Here is a 21,439-nt window from a genome sequence, read left to right as displayed (position 1 = left end):
ATCGACGTCGGGGCATCGCTGAAAAACATCCACCCAACATACGCCAAAAATTCAGCCAAACAACTCCTCAAAAATGATGGAAAGACAACTCCAACAATCTTCACAGAGCATCATAGATGTCGGAACAGTAGCAACGAACCAAAGGAAGCTGGTGAGAGAATTCATCAGCAACAAAGTCATCGAAGGCAATAAAGTTGTCGAAGACAAATCCATGGGAGGTGGTGGTGAAAACACCCGAGCTGGAGCAACATGCACTTCTCGATCCATGAAAGGTGGTGGTGTGATCACCTGGTCTAGTAGTTGGGAACGAATTTCAAGCTCGTATTTCACATGACACATTCTAGGTTCAATTACAGGCACTCGTGAATCATACAATGGCGACAAAGGGAGGCTGAAATGCCTCTGTAAGTCATTCCGGCCATAGAAATGGTAGATTGCCATGACGAATCCACCAGCTAGAGTTTTTTTTTTTAATTTTTTAAGCATTAATATTTAGGTTGATATATAGTTTGAGCGTGTTTAATTGTAAGGAATAGATTTATAAGATCGAATTATCATTTGCATTTATTAACAACCAAATGAATGAAATGATTAATTGTTACCACATCATCATACCCTACGTGGTGACATAGTTGCAAAACAAAGGTATATATGGGATAACTACGGGAGTTGTATATCACATGTTCATTCTCGTAACTCATACCCGCTTCCATGATTAATTACTTGTCACCACGAAAAACTATTGCCACCAACACAAAGAAACAGACTAGAAACCATTTTATTCTCACAATTGTACGAAGCACATGATTAATTGTACATGATAGTGCTGCAGAAGTATACAAACAGGATGCCTTAAACACCAAGCAAGCACAACACAACCTAACAGCAGTGACGAACACGAACCAGCTGGAGTCTGGAGCCAAGTCCTTGAGGCTCAAACCCGCGGCATGTGCAGCTTAAGCAGAGCACTTCAAGACTCAATGAGCCGTTCCATAACCAATTTCACAACTGTGGGGGCATCAACCGTCACTGCTACCTTCACTGTGGGTTTATCACACCACTCCGTCACCTCACCAAACCTATATGTATCGACATTAGTTACATAGAAATATATCAACAGGATTTAGATGCAGATAAAACAATGGTATACCTCTACTAGGCTACCGTTTTACCCTTTATCTGGAACACGAATAGAAGGGCTCTACCTTTTCTGTTTGTTGTACAAAATTGTGAGTCCTCTTGTGATGCCATTTGTCTGGACTCTAACAACACCCTCCATGTAAGTGAAAAGTGAAGGATTAACGGCTGCAACAAGTACTGCAGGATCATGAAGATAAACTCCTACACCATGATTAAATCAACCATCAGTATGTCCAAAATTTAAGGAAATTTCATTCCATTTGGCTTTCATCGACACTTTAGTGAACTAACCTTTTGTGCTATACGCATCGTGATGGTAGGAGAAGTACACATCTAAAATTTTGCACAAGTATTGAGCAAACTTTCCATTTGACATTGCCAGCGTTTCTCGATCAGCATCTTCATGTAGCATAATGAAAGTAAAATAAACTGGATTACAATGATTTATGTAATATGTGTTGGAGCAATAATAGAAAATATGATAAATAACAATATAACTCCAATGATAATAATCATAAAGAAATTCACAACATCAATTATATATGAGATTAATATAAACAATTAGAGATAAAGTTAGAAAAACTGACAAACTTGAAGATTGAGGCTTGCATAAATACAATGTCCTAAAGATAGAATTTCGTCCCTACTCTTGTGCTTGTAGTCCGATAGGCGTCTATCTCCCAGGATTCAACAATCTATAATCCGAAGTCAAAGCACTTCAATCTTCGGACTCTGGCGAACTTTATATATTCCGTACTCTCAAGACACGACTCGGAATTTGACACACAAATCATTTGAGAAACAAAGTGGGGAAAACCTATTTCTCAAGAGTAAAAATTAACTCTAATTTTCTATATCTAATACCAATGGTTTCATGGGTTTATATAGAATCCAACTTCTACTTATTAAAGAGATGTAACTTTTCACTATAAGTATACATCACTTATCAAGGGAATATCACTTAAACAACATAACCGTTCTAAGATGTTGGTTAACACTATTTTTCATTCAATTATTAAAATTATATATTACAATATTTCATATTATAATATATAATTTCCAACAATCCCCCACATAAATGAAAAATTAGGAAGAATTTGAGAGTACAGGCGGACAAGAGATGCATCGGGAGAGGTGTCTTTTGGACTTGAACCTACCCTAGTGAATACTTATCGGATTTACTTGGTGAAGCAGTGAATATAAAATCTTGAACTGTTCACCGCAGTAGTAAACCGAGACAATAAGCAACACACATCACTAATCCTAATATATTCCGGTTCATACGGTTGTGTTCATTTTGGTCCTGAACAAATCCCGGATTTATGAGAGCTTTAGAGAATTTAGCCATCTCATTCTCATAGAAGCGACCCACTTCTACTCTCACATAGGTGACCACTGATTAAGAATAGTCTGCTCTATTCCTCTTTATTTATAAAATATCATTGTCATTAAGTATAAATATACAACCTAAAACTTCTGCAGACAACACACTTCTTCCACCATAGGAATGAGGTATATAGTGTGTTAACTTCTTTGAATCATGCCCAACCAGTTTGCCTATTGAACTTAAACCATGGGATCTCCAATCAACTAAGTTAGGTTTCCGCTCGGCTGATTCATTAGTTATGTTGGCTTGAGCCTCATTCCCCTCGATGATCAACTTACTCTCTAGTCTAACCTTTAATAATTGGATCCACTACTAGGTTGACTATTTTTAATGGTGTGCACAATCCATCTTATGAAATTGTATTTCATATAAGAGTAGTTGTTTGACATTGTTTGAAATGTCAAGTCCTTAAATTATATTAGGACTTAATTACTATGTAATTTGCTAACACTTGGGTAAACTCCCCCACATTTAAGGTATTTGTAAGAAGGTATCTAACCTTGCCATACCTTAAACAAGTTATCCATAATAAGAGATATTGCTTATTATCTCTTTTAAATGCAAATTACTCTTCCTAATTTAGACATTGTTCTTTGCCTTATTTGACAAGCCAATATAAGACATGCATTATCATTCATATGCTTACTTAATAAACATCATCAGGTATAATACATTTTTCCAAATATCCCACATTTTAGTGTCTAGTCTTTTCTTTTCTCAAAGACCCCCACACTTCCAATGTATTATTCCTCTCACATTGAGTGTCTAGTCTTTTCCTTTTCATAAGACCCCCACACTTCCAGTGTATAATTCCTTTCAAAGGAATTTCCTTTGGTTTCATCCATGACTAACATGGGCACCGCAAGATTCCTTTTATGATACTTATCATAAAACTGATCGTCTTCTTTTGCTAGTACTTGTATTAGTCTCACTTTCTTTGCAATTCTAACACCACTCTAATTAGTAATTACTAGCAACGCTAGTGTCTAGAGCCAATTATTAGTCTGAAAACTGCTTCTCTATAGACTAATAACACAATTTTGCAAATAGTTGCAACGGCTTGTAAAAATAATCACATCAGCACCTTCTTGTGTGGTTTTCTGCATGTGTTTTCACAGCTCCTTTCAAACTGCACATTCATGATATTTCCTCATAAATATATAAAAATTCATGGTCATTTCAATTTAGAATCAAGCAACCATTACGTTCCCTTTGGTAGAAAAATCAAAGGCCTAATTTATATTGAATCATGTCTGCAATCCAGATTTCAATATGGGATAACCATATTCATCGCACCATTCCAACTCCATCCCGTTAGCATTTCAAACTAATTGAATGATGCTACTCAACCGGTACCATTCGGTTACAATCTAAAAAGGTAACCAAAATCATAACCACACCAAATATGAAATTTAGATGGATCTCCATGACATGCCCCACATAAGTAAAATCTTACTTGTAAGGATATGCATGTGCCTATGCGGTGTCAACGAACAGTCATACATTTTCATCCATCTATTTAGCAAACATAACCGTTTGGTATGGAATTCTGTTTTCCAGAACTTTTTGTTGTCCAAAACACCCAAACAATTCCCATACAAACTACTAACACCTTTTCGTCAAGTGTTGCATTTGCCCATAAATTTTTACTTTTGAATTTTTGTTTTTTCAAAGAAACAGGCGATTACAAAAATGGTCATGCCTTTCCAGCATATCGCCCTTCCGCCAAGTAATGCATATGTAGAGATATATTTTCATATCATCTACAATCATACCAATTCCTATAGGCCTTGACACAAGGATACCAGTCCAATGACTGATCGTCAGTATATACAAATATGTACTTTTTCATGAACAGGTATGAGTTCCAGACTCTGCATGAACCAAGTTCATGAATAACCGTGCTGTTGGGAAGTTATCTACATGTTTTAAGTATAATTGAGTGGCTTAATTCCATCTAGATATTGACACTAGTTGAATAAAAATTGCCCCATATATATAAAGTTCTAAAACTAATCACTGAAACATAATATAAATTAACATATATGCTATAAATTACCACAAAACAACCAATGTGCATGGTTCAGTCTAGTGGTTCCTCAAACGGTGTACAACTAGTATGCATATCTTGGGTTTAAAGTATTTAATAATGTATCGACACATACAAATATCAATCATATGTAAAACACATAAACCAATTGCATGACTAGTGAGTATAAGCAGATGCAAGAAACCACCCATCATATTTCAATCAACTGATAATATATATATATATATATATATATATATATATATATATATGAATATCCACCCGAGTATCATCATGATTTCTCACTTTTCTTTCTCTGTATTCAAAGCCAGCGACAATTCTCTCCATATTAGAGAAATGTTTCTTTCCTCCAAATGACGGCAAATGATGGCTAGACTCATTTAACATATTATGATGTAAGTCTTTCTACATTATGAGATTAATTTCTCACATCCATATCTTCTAATTGTTCCATAGAGATAAAGTTCTATCTTTAGATTGTTGGACCAATAATAGAAAATATGATAAATAACAATATAACTCCAATGATAATAATCATAAAAAAATTCATAACATCAATTATATATAAGATTAATATAAACAATTAGAGATAAAGTTAGAAAAACTGACAAACTTGGAGATTGAGGATTGCATAAATGCAATGTCCTAAAGATAGAATTTCGCCCCTACTCTTGTGCTTGTAGTTCGATAGGCGTCTATCTCCTAGGATTCAACAATCTATAATCCGAAGTCAAATCACTTCAATCTTCGGACTTTGGCGAACTTTATATATTCCGTACTCTCAAGACACGACTCGGAATTTGACACACAAATCAGTTAAGAAACAAAGTGGGGAAACGCTATTTCTCAAGAGTAAAAATTAACTCTAATTTTCTATATCTAATACCAATGGTTTCATGGGTTTATATAGAATCCAACTTCTACTTATTAAAGAGATGTAACTTTTCACTATAAGTATACATCACTTATCAAGGGAATATCACTTAAACAACATAACCGTTCTAAGATGTTGGTTAACACTATTTTTCATTCAATTATTAAAATTATATATTACAATATTTCATATTATAATATATAATTTCCAACAATATGAAGTTTTCCTAAAGGAATTTTAATTATCAAGCGGCCATTTCCAACATACTGCTTTCACTGATACCAGAACTTTATCCAGAGAAATGATCAATTTGGCACAAAACAGCAAATTACCGGCATGGATTCCAGGAGGTGTATTTTAGGATTTCCAGAAGAACTATACAAGGAAGTGGATTTTGTGGAATTTTTACATACAGGCTAATTGATTGAACTCCTGGTGAGGTTTAAAGGCTCTGCGAAAAGTGTTCTCGAAGGCTGTGCTAGAAATCCCAAATCTGAAGTATACTTGTGTTTGGGCCCAAAATAGCAGTTTGGGCCGAGGGAGGTATCACTTTCGGCCCGGGAAGACTACGGCGAGAAAGTCATGGGGGCTTCAGCTCATGGGCTTCTAGGCCTAGATCGGTTAAATCAGAGTGCAAGTCGAGTCCTAATACAATAGGGACCCTCGACGAGATCAGTAAAACTAGAAGGCGAATCCGGCTCAGTTAAGGACTAGATTCGTAGTCCTAGCAGAGGTAGGACTGATTGAGGTAACGTTAATCCGGAGAAGGAAACCTAGTTCGAATAGGATTAGAACTCGGGCTCGGTGTTCTGCTTCTATAAATACAAGACATTCAGCAATGGAAAAGACCCTACAAAAATCAATACAAAATTGCCCTGCGCAAACTCTCACAACTTGAGATCTTTTTCTTTTCCTTTTTCGCTGACACATCTTCCGTTGGCATCAACAGCACTGTGGAAGCAACCGGTGATATCTTAAGTCGGCATAGATAGCTCTGTCACCGTAGAGTCGGTCGGTCTCGCAGTATCTTCCGTTGGCATCAACAGCACTGCGGCGAGAACGGTCGACTGCCTATCCAAGTCTCGGTCGAGAAGGGTTTTCGAATCCTTGTTGGTCGAGGTCATCTCATTAGCCTTCTCGGCGAGGTGAGGTGTTACAGTTATTACATTCGGCACATTGTAAGCCGAATTCGGTTCGTGAACTTTGTAAGAAATAGCAGCCTTGTCTTCAGGCTCGAGAACCCAAGAGGCCGAGACGCGTTCCTTTCTCGGCCGCAATCGCAAGACGCAGAAGTCAGTAGCGCGACCCAACGCAGCATCATCAAATTTACTCCTCGGCCGAGCCTCGGCCGACGAGTTGGCACGCCCCGCAATCACCGAAGGACGTAGTTAGCTTAGAATATATTCGGCCTGCGCGCCACGTAGGCTTTGTAATTTCTAGGGTCAACATTTTGGCACGCCCAGTGGGACCCAGTGCTAAACTACGAAGTTCATGCCAATTGAAACACGATCGGTAAAAAAAAAAACAGCTATGGGAAAGTCGACAGCCGATTTACCGAGTCAGAGCATAGGACAGAGTGTGCCACAGGCGCAGAATCCCCTTAGCGTTGGTACACCTGAGTCCACGAGCGCGACTCGCCGAGAGAGAGAACTTAATCTCGGCGGTCAACTCCGTGGTTTAGAGATCCCAAACAGAAACACATGCGTTCTCAATGAAGGGATAATAGAGGAATGTGATGAGGATGGTGGTGAAGGAACAGACCCACCAACGAGGTCATTCCTCCGAAAGCGACTGGACGAGCAGTCTCGGTCAGTCGAGCAGACGTTCAGTCGAGGCATTGACAAGCTGCAGGACGCGATACTCAGTGCCAATGATCGGCAAACCAAACTGCTCGAAATGCTGGTTAGCCAAGTTGGTGGCAGCAGGCCTTTTGATCTTCGCCAAACTTGCTTGCCAGAAAACAACCCGGCACCGATTGTACCGGCCGGGCCTATTCTTTCCCCGCTCAAAACAATTAACTTAGAGAAGGGAGGAGGGTCGAACAGTAGGTCAGACGGGACCGACCAAAGGGTCGAAGCAGCATCTGTTGATATGACCGAAGTTCAGCGGATGATCGACTCCGCTATGAAGAAAGGGCCGAAGTTTCCCAAGTTTATTCATCCATACCCAGCTTACGTTGAGACGTTTGGATACCCGAAGGGCTTCAAGATCCCAGATTTTAGTCTTTTTGCTGGTGAATCGTCCCTGTCTTCGTTGGAGCACGTGGCTCGTTTCACCGCGCAATGTGGAGATGTGAATAGTGATTTCCACAAGTTACGGCTGTTCAATTTTTCATTGACCGGCTCGGCATTTGCCTGGTACATCAATCTCCCGCCTAATTCCGTCCAAAACTGGGAGGAGTTGGTCGAGAAGTTCCACGAGCAATTTTATCGGCCGGGGATGGAGATGTCAGTTTCTTCATTAGCACGGATGGCTCAAGCGTCTGATGAGTCACCAATGGATTATCTTACTAGGTTTAAATCGGCTAGGAATTGGTGCCGAGTGCCCTTACCCGAAGTCGAATTTGTCAGACTTGCTTTGAATGGTCTTGACGTCGAATACAAAAAGAAATTATTGGGGGTAAATTTTCGGGACATGTACGAATTGGCCCAGCATGTCGAGCAGTACGATTATTTGCTCCGCGAGGAAAAGACTTCGAAGACTCCAACTCGGGGAACGATTTACAAGAACCCTACTGTCAATTATGCATCAACCGAGGATGAATGTGTTAGTGTGGATGCGGCTGAGATAGTAATAGATAAACCATACATTTGCAAGGCATTAACTCAGGTTGATTCTAGAGAAGCCAAAAGTCGCTCGGCCACTGAAGGAACATCGAAACCGTCAAAGGTTTATACTTTTGATATTACCAAGGCTGACGCAATTTTTGACCAACTGTTATCAGCAAGAATCATTAAGCTTCGGCCTGGTCATAACATTCCTAAGGCCGAGGAGCTTAAAGGAAAGGTGTATTGCAAATACCACAATTCGAGCAAACACACGACAAACAATTGCGTCGTATTTCGTGATAACGTCCAAAGCTGGATTGATAATGGCAAACTGAAGTTCCCCGAGAAGAGGATGAGTGTTGATACTGATCCGTTCCCCACGGCAACAGTAAATATGGTCGACGCGTACCTACCCAAGGACAAAGGGAAAGGCAAGGCTGAAGTGGTTGAGACACAACGCCCGCGGAATCAGAATGTTCGGCCACGGTTCATGGCCGATTCGCGTTCAAATAAACTATCTGCGGCCTTAACGGGGCCCGCTATTGTCAAATCTTTGACGGAGTATAGCGCCGATGAAGATAGTGGGACAGCGGTTCTGTGCAGGAAATGTAAAGCGAAGGTCGACAGTGAACCAGAAGAGAAACCTTCTTCGCAACCCGTGGCCGTAACTCGGCAAAAGATAGCCAATGAAGACCAACATCATGGGGTTTTTGGGAGGCTCGGTCCTAAAGTACGGATGGAAGAGACACCCCCGGTCAGGCGGCGCCTCGATTTTGATGCTTCATTTTATGACGATGATTACTATAAGCGTAATTCTAGCAGTTCAGGATCATCACGGAGTCAAAAGACCTTCAAGCCTCCTGAGCCTAGAGATCAACGTTGGTATACGTACCATTCTTCGAAGGGCGTCTATACCGCGTTGTCCAAATCTCAGAAACGCCGGCATCAACGGATGGATTGCATGGCTCGCCGACAAGCAGCCCAAGAAACTTCGGCCCCTAAGTGGCGACCAAAGGATACAGTTGCCACTAATGAAAAGCGACCACCTCCACCAATTATGACAGAGTTGGCTCAGGGAAAACGGCTGGTCGGTCAAGACGTCGAGACCATGTTTGAAGAAGCCGATAAGCGGATCAAACTTCTCATTCGACCAGGGGAAATGAAGGCACGTGTTGAACATTTCAGGCAAAAGGCCGAAAGCAAATTATCCCCGATAGCTATCCAAGAGCCTTTGGTCAAAATTCGACGGAATTTGCACCCCCCGTTCCTTGGGGAGTCTTTGGAATATATGCGAGAATTTCATAAGGAACATTCGGCCAACGATTTGTATGGTTTGCCGAAGGCATGTCAGGACACCATTGATCTTGTCTTGGCTTGTCCGGATGCTGAGCGGATCATCCAGAAGACCTCAGATCCAGGATTGAAAGCAAGGTTCCAGCACATACGAGAAGCTCGTGTCTTTGGATTTGAAGTTGACCCGTATACCGATATCGATGTCGCTGACCTTCCTTTCTCGCTAGAGGACCTTCAGTATTTACGGTATCACTTTGAAGTATTTTCAGCAGTTTCTCTCTTCGGCCTTACGACCGATGAAATCGCCCGTATTGCCCGTCTTGATGCTTATCTCGACACTAGGGATGCTCGGCTACACTACCAGGAGCAGGTTCAGGACTTGACCCCAAGCTCATTGTCAATCTCGACCTTACCTGAGGCGGTCACGCGGAGCCAACAAGTGGCCGAAGCAGCTCCGCCGGGTGACATTGTTGAAGGGACGGAAGAATCTCGTTGTCCGACTCTGACGACAACCAAGTCCGTAGTCGCTAACCAACCGAACGAGGAGGGTCTCGACCAGATGGGCCCGTCCGTCCTGGATAATATGGAAATTAGTATGGTTCATGTATTACCTGCCGATTTTCAATCAAGCACGGCTCAACCAAATTTCCTCGATGGAGATGTGGTTGTCGAGGAACCTGGTCATGTTGATTTTATATCGATTGCTGAAGGCGAGTCAACAGCAAGAGATGATAGCCTAAAGGCCGCTTTGGCCGAATTGTTCCCTCGTTTATCATCGGCCAAGCTTCACCATTTAAAGCCATTGTATGTAACGGCACACATCGAGGGATATCCGGTTTCTAAGGTTTTTGTCGATTGTGGAGCTACTGTCAATATCATGCCCCTGAACATCATGAAGGCCTTACGCCGTTCCAATGACGAACTTATTCCGTCAGGGATCACAATGAGCAGTTTTGTCGGCGACAAGTCCCACACCAAAGGTGTGCTTCCGTTAACTGTGAATATTGCCGGTCGCACCCATATGACCGCCTTTTTTGTGGTTGATTCCAAAACCGAGTATAATGCATTGCTCGGCCGAGATTGGATTCATCAAACCAGCTGTATTCCTTCCTCATTGTACCAAGTGCTTGTCTTTTGGGACGGCAAATCGGTCACTGTTCATCCGGCCGATAGCCAGCCCTTCGAAGCCAACATGATTCAAGCACGGTATTATGACGATCACGTCGGCTATATTACGTTGCAAGGCTTCAATGAAGAAGGACGGCCGACTCGGATTTCCGTTCAGAAAGCTATCGAGGTTGGCGCCGAGACTGTCCAGCAGGATTCGGCGAGACTCGGATTAGCTAACTTTCTCCCCGAAACCGATGTTTGACGCCGATCGGGAAGCACGTAGGGCCGCGGTTTCATCTACTATGGAACGACTGCTGGCCCATTGGTATACGATATCCAAACAACCAAATTCGGGTGTCAACCTCGTCGAGTTCCTTGCTGAGGGAGATAATGGGCCTGTATTATCTTTTGATAAAATTCGAGCCGCCCCGGCCAAGCTCGAAGATCATCGGCCCCTTGTCAAGGACCCTTTGGAAGAGATTAATGTTGGGACGGCCGATGACCCACGACTTTTGTTTATTAGTGCGTTACTTCCTCAACAAATGAAGGACGAGTTGCGGGCTTTGCTTACGGAATTCAAAGATTGTTTTGCTTGGAGTTATCATGAAATGCCCGGCTTAGATCGTGCTTTGGTCGAGCATGAATTACGTATTAAGCCCGGATTCAAGCCTTTCCGTCAGCCACCTCGTCGATTCTCGACCGAAGTACAACTCAGTGTTAAGGACGAATTAGTTCGGCTTTTGAAAGCCGGGTTCATTCGGACAGCTCGATATGTCGAATGGTTGGCGAATATTGTTCCTGTATTAAAGAAAAGTGGTGCACTGCGCATCTGTACCGATTTTCGCAATCTGAATCTGGCAACGCCCAAAGATGAGTATACAATGCCGATTTCAGATCTGTTAATCGATGCCGCGGCGAATCATGCGATCTTATCTTTTCTGGATGGACATGCCGGATATAACCAAATATTTATTGCCGAAGCCGATGTGCACAAAACTGCTTTCCGGTGCCCGGGGGCACTCGGCACTTACGAATGGGTTGTCATGCCATTCGGCCTCAAGAATGCCGGCGCCACGTACCAACGGGCGATGAACACCATCTTCCATGATTTAATTGGCACCATCGTCGAAGTTTATATCGACGATGTTGTCGTCAAATCTAAACGCCGACAGACACATCTGGACGATCTCCGACAGGCTTTTCTCCGTATGCGTCAGCACAACCTCAAGATGAATCCTGCCAAGTGTGCCTTCGGTGTATCGGCCGGGAATTTCCTTGGTTTCCTCGTACATCATCGTGGGATTGAAGTCGATGAGAACAAGGCACGCGCAATCATCACCGCCCCACCCCCAACAACGAAGAAACAATTACAGTCCTTACTCGGCCAGATCAATTTTTTACGCCGATTTATTGCTAATTCGGCAGGTAAAATGAAAGCCTTTTCCACACTTTTGAAGCTCAAGGACTCCGATAAGTTCATGTGGAATGAGGAGCACCAGGCGGCGTTCACACAGATCAAGGTTTCCCTTACAAACCCACCTGTCCTGGTCCCTCCTCAGCGCGGTAAGCCTCTCAAGCTGTACATTTCGGCGGCCGCCGAGTCCATCGGTTGCCTCCTCGCGCAAGACAATGATGCCGGCCGGGAACAGGCTATCTTCTACCTCAGCCGTAATCTGAGTCCTCCGGAGATCAATTATTCCGCCGTTGAGAAGCTCTGTCTCGCCGTGTTCTTCGCTGCATCCAAGCTTAGGCATTACATGCTCCCGTCGGTCACCCAAGTCATTGCCCAGACCGACGTTATCCGGTACATGCTTACCCGGCCAATTGTGAAGGGCCGAATTGGGAAATGGACGATGGCGTTGTCCGAGTTTAGTTTGCAATACGTGCCGCAAAAAGCTGTGAAGGGACAGGCGTTGGCCGATTTCCTTGCCCAGCACCCTTCGCCTTATGATTTCGGGGGTGCTGATGTTGAGATTGGCATGGTGGTGACCCGCGACAACTATTGGACGATGTATTTCGATGGTTCCAGTACTTCGTCCTCGGCCGGTGCAGGCATCGTCATTCAGTTTCCTCACAACGATCGTTGGTATTTTTCGCTCAAATTGGATTTTGACTGTACCAATAATCAGGCTGAGTACGAGGCTCTGGTCATTGGTCTAGGCCTCCTTCTTGACCTACATGCCACTCGTGTCCTCGTCCGCGGGGATTCTGAACTAGTAATTAACCAAATTAATGGGTCTTTTCGCTGCATGAGTTGTACTCTGGCGCCTTACCACATGATCGCCAGCTATTTGGCCGAGTCCTTTGACGGCATTACATTCGAGCATATTTCTCGGGTTCATAATACCGACGCAGACGAATTGGCTCAAATCGCCTCCGGTGCACAACTCCTGGGGGGCAAGCTAGGTCGGGAGATACCAATATTACAACAATTATACCCGGCCTTGGTTGATCAGCAAATCCTCCGTCGAGACAATGTGATACGCACCAGGGTCATGTCCTTGCCTTCGTTGTTGGATCGGCAGGACCAGGACTCTATAGAAATTTGCGCGGCCGAGGCAGTACCAGATGATTGGAGAAAGCCCATTATGCAGTACCTTGACAATCCTAACGGAAAACACAGTCGCAGGACACGGGCTCACGCCACGAACTATGTCACGTACCAGAGCGAGTTGTACCGAAAGGGTGAAGATGGTTTGTTATTGCTATGCCTCGGCCCTCAAGAGAGTGCTCGAGCGATCGCAGAGGTTCATGAAGGGGTATGCGGAGCTCACCAGTCTGGACGAAAAATGCGATGGCTACTCCGACGACACGGTTATTTTTTGCCGAGAATACTGAAAGATTGTATCGAGTTTGCACGAGGATGCGTGCAGTGCCAAATCCATGGGCCTATACAAAGGGTCCCGGCCGAATCGCTACATTCGGTCATTAAGCCGTGGCCGTTTAGAGGATGGGCCATGGACGTAATCGGCAAAATCACGCCGACTTCTGGAGCTGCTAAGCATGCATGGATAATAGTCGCAACTGATTACTTTACTAAGTGGGTCGAAGCAAAATCATATGCCGAATTAACGTCTAAAGAAGTTTGCGATTTCGTGGAAGAACACATTGTGACCCGGTTCGGTGTGCCAGAAACGATCATAACCGACAATGGAACAATCTTCACAGCCGAAAGGTTTAAGGAATACACGGCCAATTTGAAAATTCGGCTGGAACAGTCCACACCGTATTATCCACAGGCGAATGGGCAGGCCGAGGCAAGTAATAAAGTGTTGATTGGCATCCTCGAAAAAATAATAAAAGAGAGGCCTGGCATGTGGCATTTGAAGTTGAACGAGGCATTATGGGCATACCGAACGTCGTCCCGATCGGCGACTGCAACAACCCCGTACGCATTGACTTACGGACACGATGCGGTGCTACCAGTCGAGTTGAGCATAAATTCGTTGCGATTAATTGAACAAAGTAGTTTGTTTAGCGCCGAATATAATCAGTCCATGAGACAGGAACTAGAAGATTTGGAAGAAGCGCGACTTGACGCTTATAACTTACTGGTGGCACAGAAACAGATTGCCGAGCGAGCCTATAACCAAAAGGTACGACAGAAAACGTTCGGCGAGGGTGAATTGGTGTGGCAAACGGTGTTGCCCGTAGGAATAAAAGATCCTAGGTTCGGCAAGTGGTCGCCGAATTGGGAAGGGCCGTTCATTGTGCATAAGGTATACGGTAAAGGGGCGTATCATCTTAAAGACCGAACTGGAGTAGTTCACAAATTACCAATTAATGGGAAGTTCTTGAAGAAATACTATCCGGTCACATGGGAAATGCGTGAATAAAAAGTTTGTTGTAGGAAAAGTCATTCCATTAAAATTGACAGGTATTACAAAAATGAGTAGGTCTAAATACATTCAAGGAGACGAGGGAAGAAGAGTGCTGAGCAGAGCTTTCAATTCCAACCACCGCACGTCGGCCATGGTGACTTCGGCTTGCCGATTCTTTTTGTCTAGCCTCAGGCGCTCGACCCGTTTTTTGGCCGCCGCATACTCAGTTAGGCGATCCTTCCCGCCTGACTCGAAGTCCCTCGCAAGTTCAGAAGCAATGACCGACCGGCGTTTTGTTAGTTCGGCCATCTGACGGTCGAGCTCGGCTAACGCTTCTCCTTTTGCCCGTAGATCGTCAATCTTCGGACGGAGGGTGTCTTGAACGGCCGTGGCGGCTTGCAGGTCCTGTTCGGCCTTCAGAGCAGTCTGGAAGATGCCAAATGTCTCCCGAACGCGCTCCAAAGCAGACGATGCCCGAACAATGGCATCTCCGCTTAGGCGACCGTCGGCCCCAAGGTCGTTCAGACACACGCCGAGCAGATCAAGACCGTTGCGCTCAAGTACTTGCGATGAAGAGAGCGACAGGACTTCTCGCAACTGGGTTAGGGCGCTTGGATCGGCAGCCTCAGTTGGAGCGGCCGAAGGGCCAGACTCAGCAGTCGTACTGGAGATGAGAGCTTTGAATTCAACCTCCCATGAAGCCTGCACGAATAAACAAGGTTAAGCTTAAAGGAAGTCATGACAAGAATAGCAAGAAGGTGTCGTTTTTTAACCTGCTGAGAGGAGACCTCGGCCATGTCCCCAGGGTCGTTGCTCGAACCTAAAGAACTCAATGGCCGAGCCCAGTGTCTCAGATTGCTTCTCACTTCACGAGGCCGATGGAGGTTATCTACGTTTGATGGCCACTGAGGTGGCCAGGAAATATAGATAACGCCCTTCGGCGCATAGAATTGACGGTGAAAAGAATGTACAGGCACCTGACATTTAGTTTTTCCTTGTTTAGAATTCTAAAGCAGAAAAGCAATCAGGAGGAAAATCGAAGGTACTTACAAAAGCCGAGGTAACCTCTTGTGGAGGGATGTGGAAGCCTTGGTCTTGAGGATGGATCGGCGATTCCGCCGTGGCCTCGGGTTCCTCGAGCAGGCGTTTGCCACGGTCAGCTGCCGATGGGCCGATTGGCGCAGCTGCTTCAGTGGAGGCAGGGACGTCCTGGTCTTGAGAAGGAACGAGAGGTTCGGCCGCCGGGGTCGGTTCCTCGACCGTGTGCTTGCCACGATTAGCCGAGGAGGGGCCGGGTTGAACCGCCATCTCGGATACTGGAGGAGTTCGTTGACGAGTAGGAGGACGACGCGCCAGCGGGACCTCGTCGCTCCCCTCACTCTCTTCCAGCACGAAGACCGTGGGCTTTGGATTCTTGGGAGAGGTTTCCTCGGTCGTAGGAACCGCCTGGTGTGAGACAGGTGCCTTCTCGACAGAAGGAGGTACGACTGATTCGCCGGCCACAGAAGCAGGCCGCGCTGGGATCGTCTCTATGGCTGAAGCCGGCTGTTTCTTGACCCCAGAATGGCCGGCGGCGGGAGAAGGGGAAGCACTGGGAGTCGTCGTGTGGCTGGAAATAACGTGGATCTCCCGTGCACCTTTCTTCGCCAGTTGCTTGACCCGCTTGGCAGGCGGGGAAGGCTTGATAGCCGGCCCGGCCTCTTGGCGAGGCCGTTTGGTCAGCCCGGCCCTACCAGCAGGTTTGTCCTTTTTGGCTACGACCGATTTTTTCCCGGCCATAGCAGCGGCAACTACCTCTGTCTTTCTCAAAGGGCGACTACCTAAAAGGATAAAGACAATTCAGTAAGGCGTACAACAGGCAAGGTTGAAGAAAAAGGGGGAATTGAACAACTACCTTGAGAATGGGGGGCCGGGGCTTTCTTAGGTCGGTTACCGAAGAGCCTGTTTAGTACATCCTCGACCGGCGCACCGAAGAACTCTTGAGTGTAATTTTCCCACCACTCACCGAAGGTGTCAGTGCAATGGGTTTCTGGGGTGGCCGGTCGTAGGCGAAATCTTTGGCAGTACTCTTGAAACTCCTTCGCGGCAGTCCTGCACTCGTTTTCTGAAGAGCGAGGCTCGCGTCCGCGGCTCAATACTGTGCGGGAAGAGAGAAGGGGGACGGGACAGCCCTGAAGATAGCCGAGCTGACGGGCAAGGAAGTTCGGATGGTACACTTCCCACCCCGACCGTTTCCCGTCGCAGCCGAGAGGAAGGTCGCGAGCAAGCACGAACGACCCCCAGGTTCGGCGAAGAGCGGCGTCCTCATCTGCCGCCCACGTAGAGGTAGGCAGTTTGATGGAGGGGGGGTAATCACGACGACGACAAATCAGGAATTCGTCGCTTGTGAGATCGTCAAGGGCAAAGAGGTACCTAAACACCTCTTCGGCCTGATGAGGAGGCGTTGGTCGGGAGGCTAGCTGAGGACCAAGAGCCTCTGTTGCTGAGAAATCAGCTATAGCCGGCCGAAGGGAGGCGAAGTACACCTGCAACCAGAGCTGGAAGACCCAGAGAGGGCCATTCTGGTGGGGGTCCACCGTGTGGAGAGTCGCCTCGGCCAGGCAACGGAAGAGGTGGGCAAGAATATTAGAACTCAGCGCCAGGACGCGACCACTGGCCAGGGCTTCGGCCACTGGCATATTCTCGACCAAACATTTGTTTGATTTGGTACAACAAATGTATTTATTGTACCAGTAGAAGAGGAAGGCTTCATGCTCTCCTTCTCGCAGGTCCTCTTCCCCTCGACCGGCGAAGTGAAGGTAGAGGGTGTTGTAGTTGAGAAAGTTCTTGTGGAGCTTCTGTATTTCATCCCTCGACGGGATGTGACCGTCACTATTCAGGGTTTCGAAGGCTCGACGGTCGAAGAGCGTCTTCAGATCGATATTCGACGGGTGCCCGGAGAGGGTCGCGTCAATAGGGATCCCGGTGGCCGAGGTCCCCAAAATGGCGGTGATGTCCAGGATGGTGGGACCAATGGGACCAAGGGGAAGGACCATTGTGTTGGTGGCTGAGCACCAGAAGCATAGAGCGGCTAGGAGCAGCTCCTTGTCAGGGACAATGTCCATCGATGAAAGGAGGATGGCGTCGTAGATGCCCAGGATTTTCCATTTTTCGCCGAAGAGCCGTTCCATTCGGACAACCCAGGTCGCCCAGGTGGTGGTCGTCGAGGGCCAGGAGCCTTGGGGCTTTGCCGCCTCCCATCTCGACCATTCAAACCCTTGGAGCAAGGGTGTAAGGCAGTGTTCCTGGAGAAGACCAGTGATGGTCGGCGGGATTGTTGCCTTGAAGAGAGGACCCAGGATTTGGTGGACGGTGCTCATGTCGTTCTCGAACCGTATATTCTTGATCGAGCTCCGATCAAGGATCTTCTGATGCTGGTCGCATTCCCGGGAAAGCTTGGAGATGAAGGAGGCCATTGTAAAAGCACAGCGTAAGGAGGTTTTTTGGGTTGGGGATTTGAGGACGAAAGCTTGGAATGGAGGAATGCACTTGAGAGCAAGAGTAGGGGATTTCAGGAAGTTTGAGAACGTAAAGTACAAATGAGGAAATTTCGGTATTTATAGAGTAATGGGAGGAAGAGCAATCGTTCGAAACTCAAAACAAAGGGCAAAATCGACCGGAGGAATCGTTGATCATGATGAGCATTTGGGGAATGCGGTTGAGAAGACCGACGGTTTTAGGTTTTGGGGGCGCACGATCACGTGTGACGGCGAAGTTAATGACGAAAGACGGTTCGACGCCTGCACGATGACAGGAGGGCTTACGGACTGATGAAATGGCTCGCGGATTGAGATAGTGGTCATAATGACGAGACGGTTCGGGCAGGCGCACGCTTCAGATGTCATTATCGGGGATTGGCCATGTTAGGGGATGTCACGTGGCGAGTGGTTTAGCAGGATCAAGATCGTGCGATCATGTTCAATAAATACGCCTTGGAACTCGGGTATTGGGATCCTGAGTGGTAGATTCGCTTCTTCAAGGCCGAAACTCGGCCGAAGGTTTCAGGCCGAGGACCTCAAAAGCGAGGGGGCAATGTTTGGGCCCAAAATAGCAGTTTGGGCCGAGGGAGGTATCACTTTCGGCCCGGGAAGACTACGGCGAGAAAGTCATGGGGGCTTCAGCTCATGGGCTTCTAGGCCTAGATCGGTTAAATCAGAGTGCAAGTCGAGTCCTAATACAATAGGGACCCTCGACGAGATCAGTAAAACTAGAAGGCGAATCCGGCTCAGTTAAGGACTAGATTCGTAGTCCTAGCAGAGGTAGGACTGATTGAGGTAACGTTAATCCGGAGAAGGAAACCTAGTTCGAATAGGATTAGAACTCGGGCTCGGTGTTCTGCTTCTATAAATACAAGACATTCAGCAATGGAAAAGACCCTACAAAAATCAATACAAAATTGCCCTGCGCAAACTCTCACAACTTGAGATCTTTTTCTTTTCCTTTTTCGCTGACACATCTTCCGTTGGCATCAACAGCACTGTGGAAGCAACCGGTGATATCTTAAGTCGGCATAGATAGCTCTGTCACCGTAGAGTCGGTCGGTCTCGCAGTATCTTCCGTTGGCATCAACAGCACTGCGGCGAGAACGGTCGACTGCCTATCCAAGTCTCGGTCGAGAAGGGTTTTCGAATCCTTGTTGGTCGAGGTCATCTCATTAGCCTTCTCGGCGAGGTGAGGTGTTACAGTTATTACATTCGGCACATTGTAAGCCGAATTCGGTTCGTGAACTTTGTAAGAAATAGCAGCCTTGTCTTCAGGCTCGAGAACCCAAGAGGCCGAGACGCGTTCCTTTCTCGGCCGCAATCGCAAGACGCAGAAGTCAGTAGCGCGACCCAACGCAGCATCATCAAATTTACTCCTCGGCCGAGCCTCGGCCGACGAGTTGGCACGCCCCGCAATCACCGAAGGACGTAGTTAGCTTAGAATATATTCGGCCTGCGCGCCACGTAGGCTTTGTAATTTCTAGGGTCAACAACTTGTTAGAAGGACTAGAAATTTTGCAACATAGTACCTGTCAAGACAACTTGATGGGTCACATTAATCCCCATAGCCAAAATATCTGCTCCACATGTAAATACCATATCTGCAGCATCTGGATCCCCAAAGATCTGGTTTCCGAATGTAAAGCGAGTTGCAGAAACTCAAGTTGAAGTCTTTAAAAATTCGAATCTTAGATGCAAATAGTTTAAGCAACTTACATTGGCCTCTGCTGCTGGATTTACATTCCCATTGACTGCAAAAGCACCGCCAAGAAGAATAATCTGCCCTATGTTCTTTGCAAATGCAGGGTCTAGTTGAGTAGCCTACATTAAGGGATGTACTGTATTACAAACGATTAAAAATAATTTTGAAAATAAAAAACCATGCAACGTATCAAGAATCTGACCAGTGCAATATTTGTAAGAGGGCCCAATGCTACCACAGTGACCTTTCCAGGGTAAAGGCTTGCTTGTTCAACCAGAAAAGCTGCTGCCGACTGTTCAATTGGCTTTCCTTTTGGTGGGGGAAAATTTTGGTTGCCAAGTCCATCCACACCATGAACAAAATCAGCAATGCGAAGTTTTGTACCTTTCTTTTCATGGAAAAAGATGAAATAATTGATGAGTTATGAATCTTAACATACAGTAGCCTGTCAATACATGCAAGAACATGGCTTAACATACTGGTTTAGGGTGGTGTATTCAATTGGGATTTTGAGGGATTTTAATTCTTTTAATGAATCTATGGGTATTCAATCAAGATTTTAAGTGATTCTTTGAAATTCGAGGCGTATTCAATTAGAATTTTAAGATAGTTTATTAAAATACTTAGAAATCCGGGTGTATTCAATTAGGATTTTAAAGAAGTTTATAACATTTCAGGTATATTCAATTAGAAATTGATTTTAAAGAATTTGATAAAGTTGAGGAATTAGAGGGAATTGGAGAGATTTCGTAGTGTATTTTAAGCATCCACAAATCTCACCTCTTCCCATGAGATTTCGAGGGAATTGAATCAAAATTGTATATGGAATCTCTATAAATCAATTAAACGCCATAAAAATCCATGAATTTATAAATTCATTAAAGCCTCTCAAATTCTCAATTGAATACAACCCTCGTAAACAAATGCGATATGAAGACACTACAAAACCGAAAAACAGCTCAAGGCAGAAAACAATAGGGGGAAGACAAGAAGAAGTTGAGCCATGGGTTGAGAACATACAGTTATTGTGACGTGAGATCCTTCAGCCACCGGAATATCGGTTCTCCCTGCAACCTCCAACTAAACCCGAAGTACAAGTACGCAACCAAGACAGTCAACAAAATGCCTAATGCAAAGCGAGATAGAAAGAAAAAGCAGATGTTGTAAGATTACCAAATGCAAGGCATTTCTCGTGGCGAGAGTGGTATAAACATTGCCATAAATAGTAGTAATTCCAATCACTTGCACTTCCGGGGACTGTAACGCCACAAATATGGCCATGGCATCGTCTGCATGCGCAGACGGCATAAAAACACAAATTCAGAATCCTCCCTTGATTTTCTGATCCCCTCCCCCATAAAACACAGATTAATCAAACATACAGAAAAGAAAAGAAAAGAAATTGATAGCATCCCAACTTACCGATACCAGGGTCGGTGTCAATGATGATCTTCTTGGCTTCCCTCTCTGCCCCGTCTGCCATGCTGATGCTGAAACTGAAAGTCTGGATCAATCCAACAGTCGAAGGAAACCACTTTCTGGATTGGATTGGATTGATCGTACGAGAACCAATTAAAATGGTTGGGAATTGGGATGATTCAATTCGAATTGCACGTTTGTTCGTGCTCTGCGCTCTGCAGTGGCGTGAAAGCTGATCTCACTGCCGCTTTTATTTTACGCGTTATATTGATCAGCTGATCGCTGTCGGCGTGGGTCATAAGCTATAGGAAGCACCACTCAGCCGCACTCGGTAAAGTGATGGCATTTCAGAAA

The 21,439-nt window shown here is 45.3% G+C and overlaps 1 protein-coding gene across 1 annotated transcript; it reads right to left on the bottom strand.

Moving 5' to 3' along the window:
* Positions 1–764: 764 nt before the first annotated feature.
* Positions 765–21,362, bottom strand: LOC126603426 (probable uridine nucleosidase 2). The gene is made up of 9 exons (XM_050270269.1): positions 21,089–21,362; positions 20,840–20,955; positions 20,687–20,746; positions 19,869–20,054; positions 19,681–19,785; positions 19,494–19,590; positions 1,432–1,539; positions 1,206–1,341; positions 765–1,079 (listed from the first exon to the last, which is right to left on the bottom strand). Exons 1-9 carry the CDS (start codon positions 21,147–21,149, stop codon positions 971–973), a joined length of 978 nt encoding a protein of 325 aa, XP_050126226.1. The 5' UTR covers positions 21,150–21,362; the 3' UTR covers positions 765–970.
* Positions 21,363–21,439: the final 77 nt, after the last annotated feature.

Source organism: Malus sylvestris, chromosome 15 (genome assembly GCF_916048215.2).
Source record: "Malus sylvestris chromosome 15, drMalSylv7.2, whole genome shotgun sequence".
In the NCBI taxonomy this organism is placed as follows: domain Eukaryota; kingdom Viridiplantae; phylum Streptophyta; class Magnoliopsida; order Rosales; family Rosaceae; genus Malus; species Malus sylvestris.
This window is presented reverse-complemented; position numbering and strand designations above follow the sequence as displayed.

What these genes read in the sequence shown, in the direction of transcription:
- LOC126603426 (XM_050270269.1), bottom strand. Translation starts at nt 21,149, where the DNA reads ATGGCAGACGGGGCAGAGAGGGAAGCCAAGAAGATCATCATTGACACC. An exon ending in GATCTCACGTCACAATAACT is followed by an intron (nt 20,055 to 20,686) that starts GTATGTTCTCAA and finishes TTCCATGAAAAG; the next exon opens with AAAGGTACAAAACTTCGCAT. An exon ending in CTCTTACAAATATTGCACTG is followed by an intron (nt 19,786 to 19,868) that starts GTCAGATTCTTG and finishes CCCTTAATGTAG; the next exon opens with GCTACTCAACTAGACCCTGC.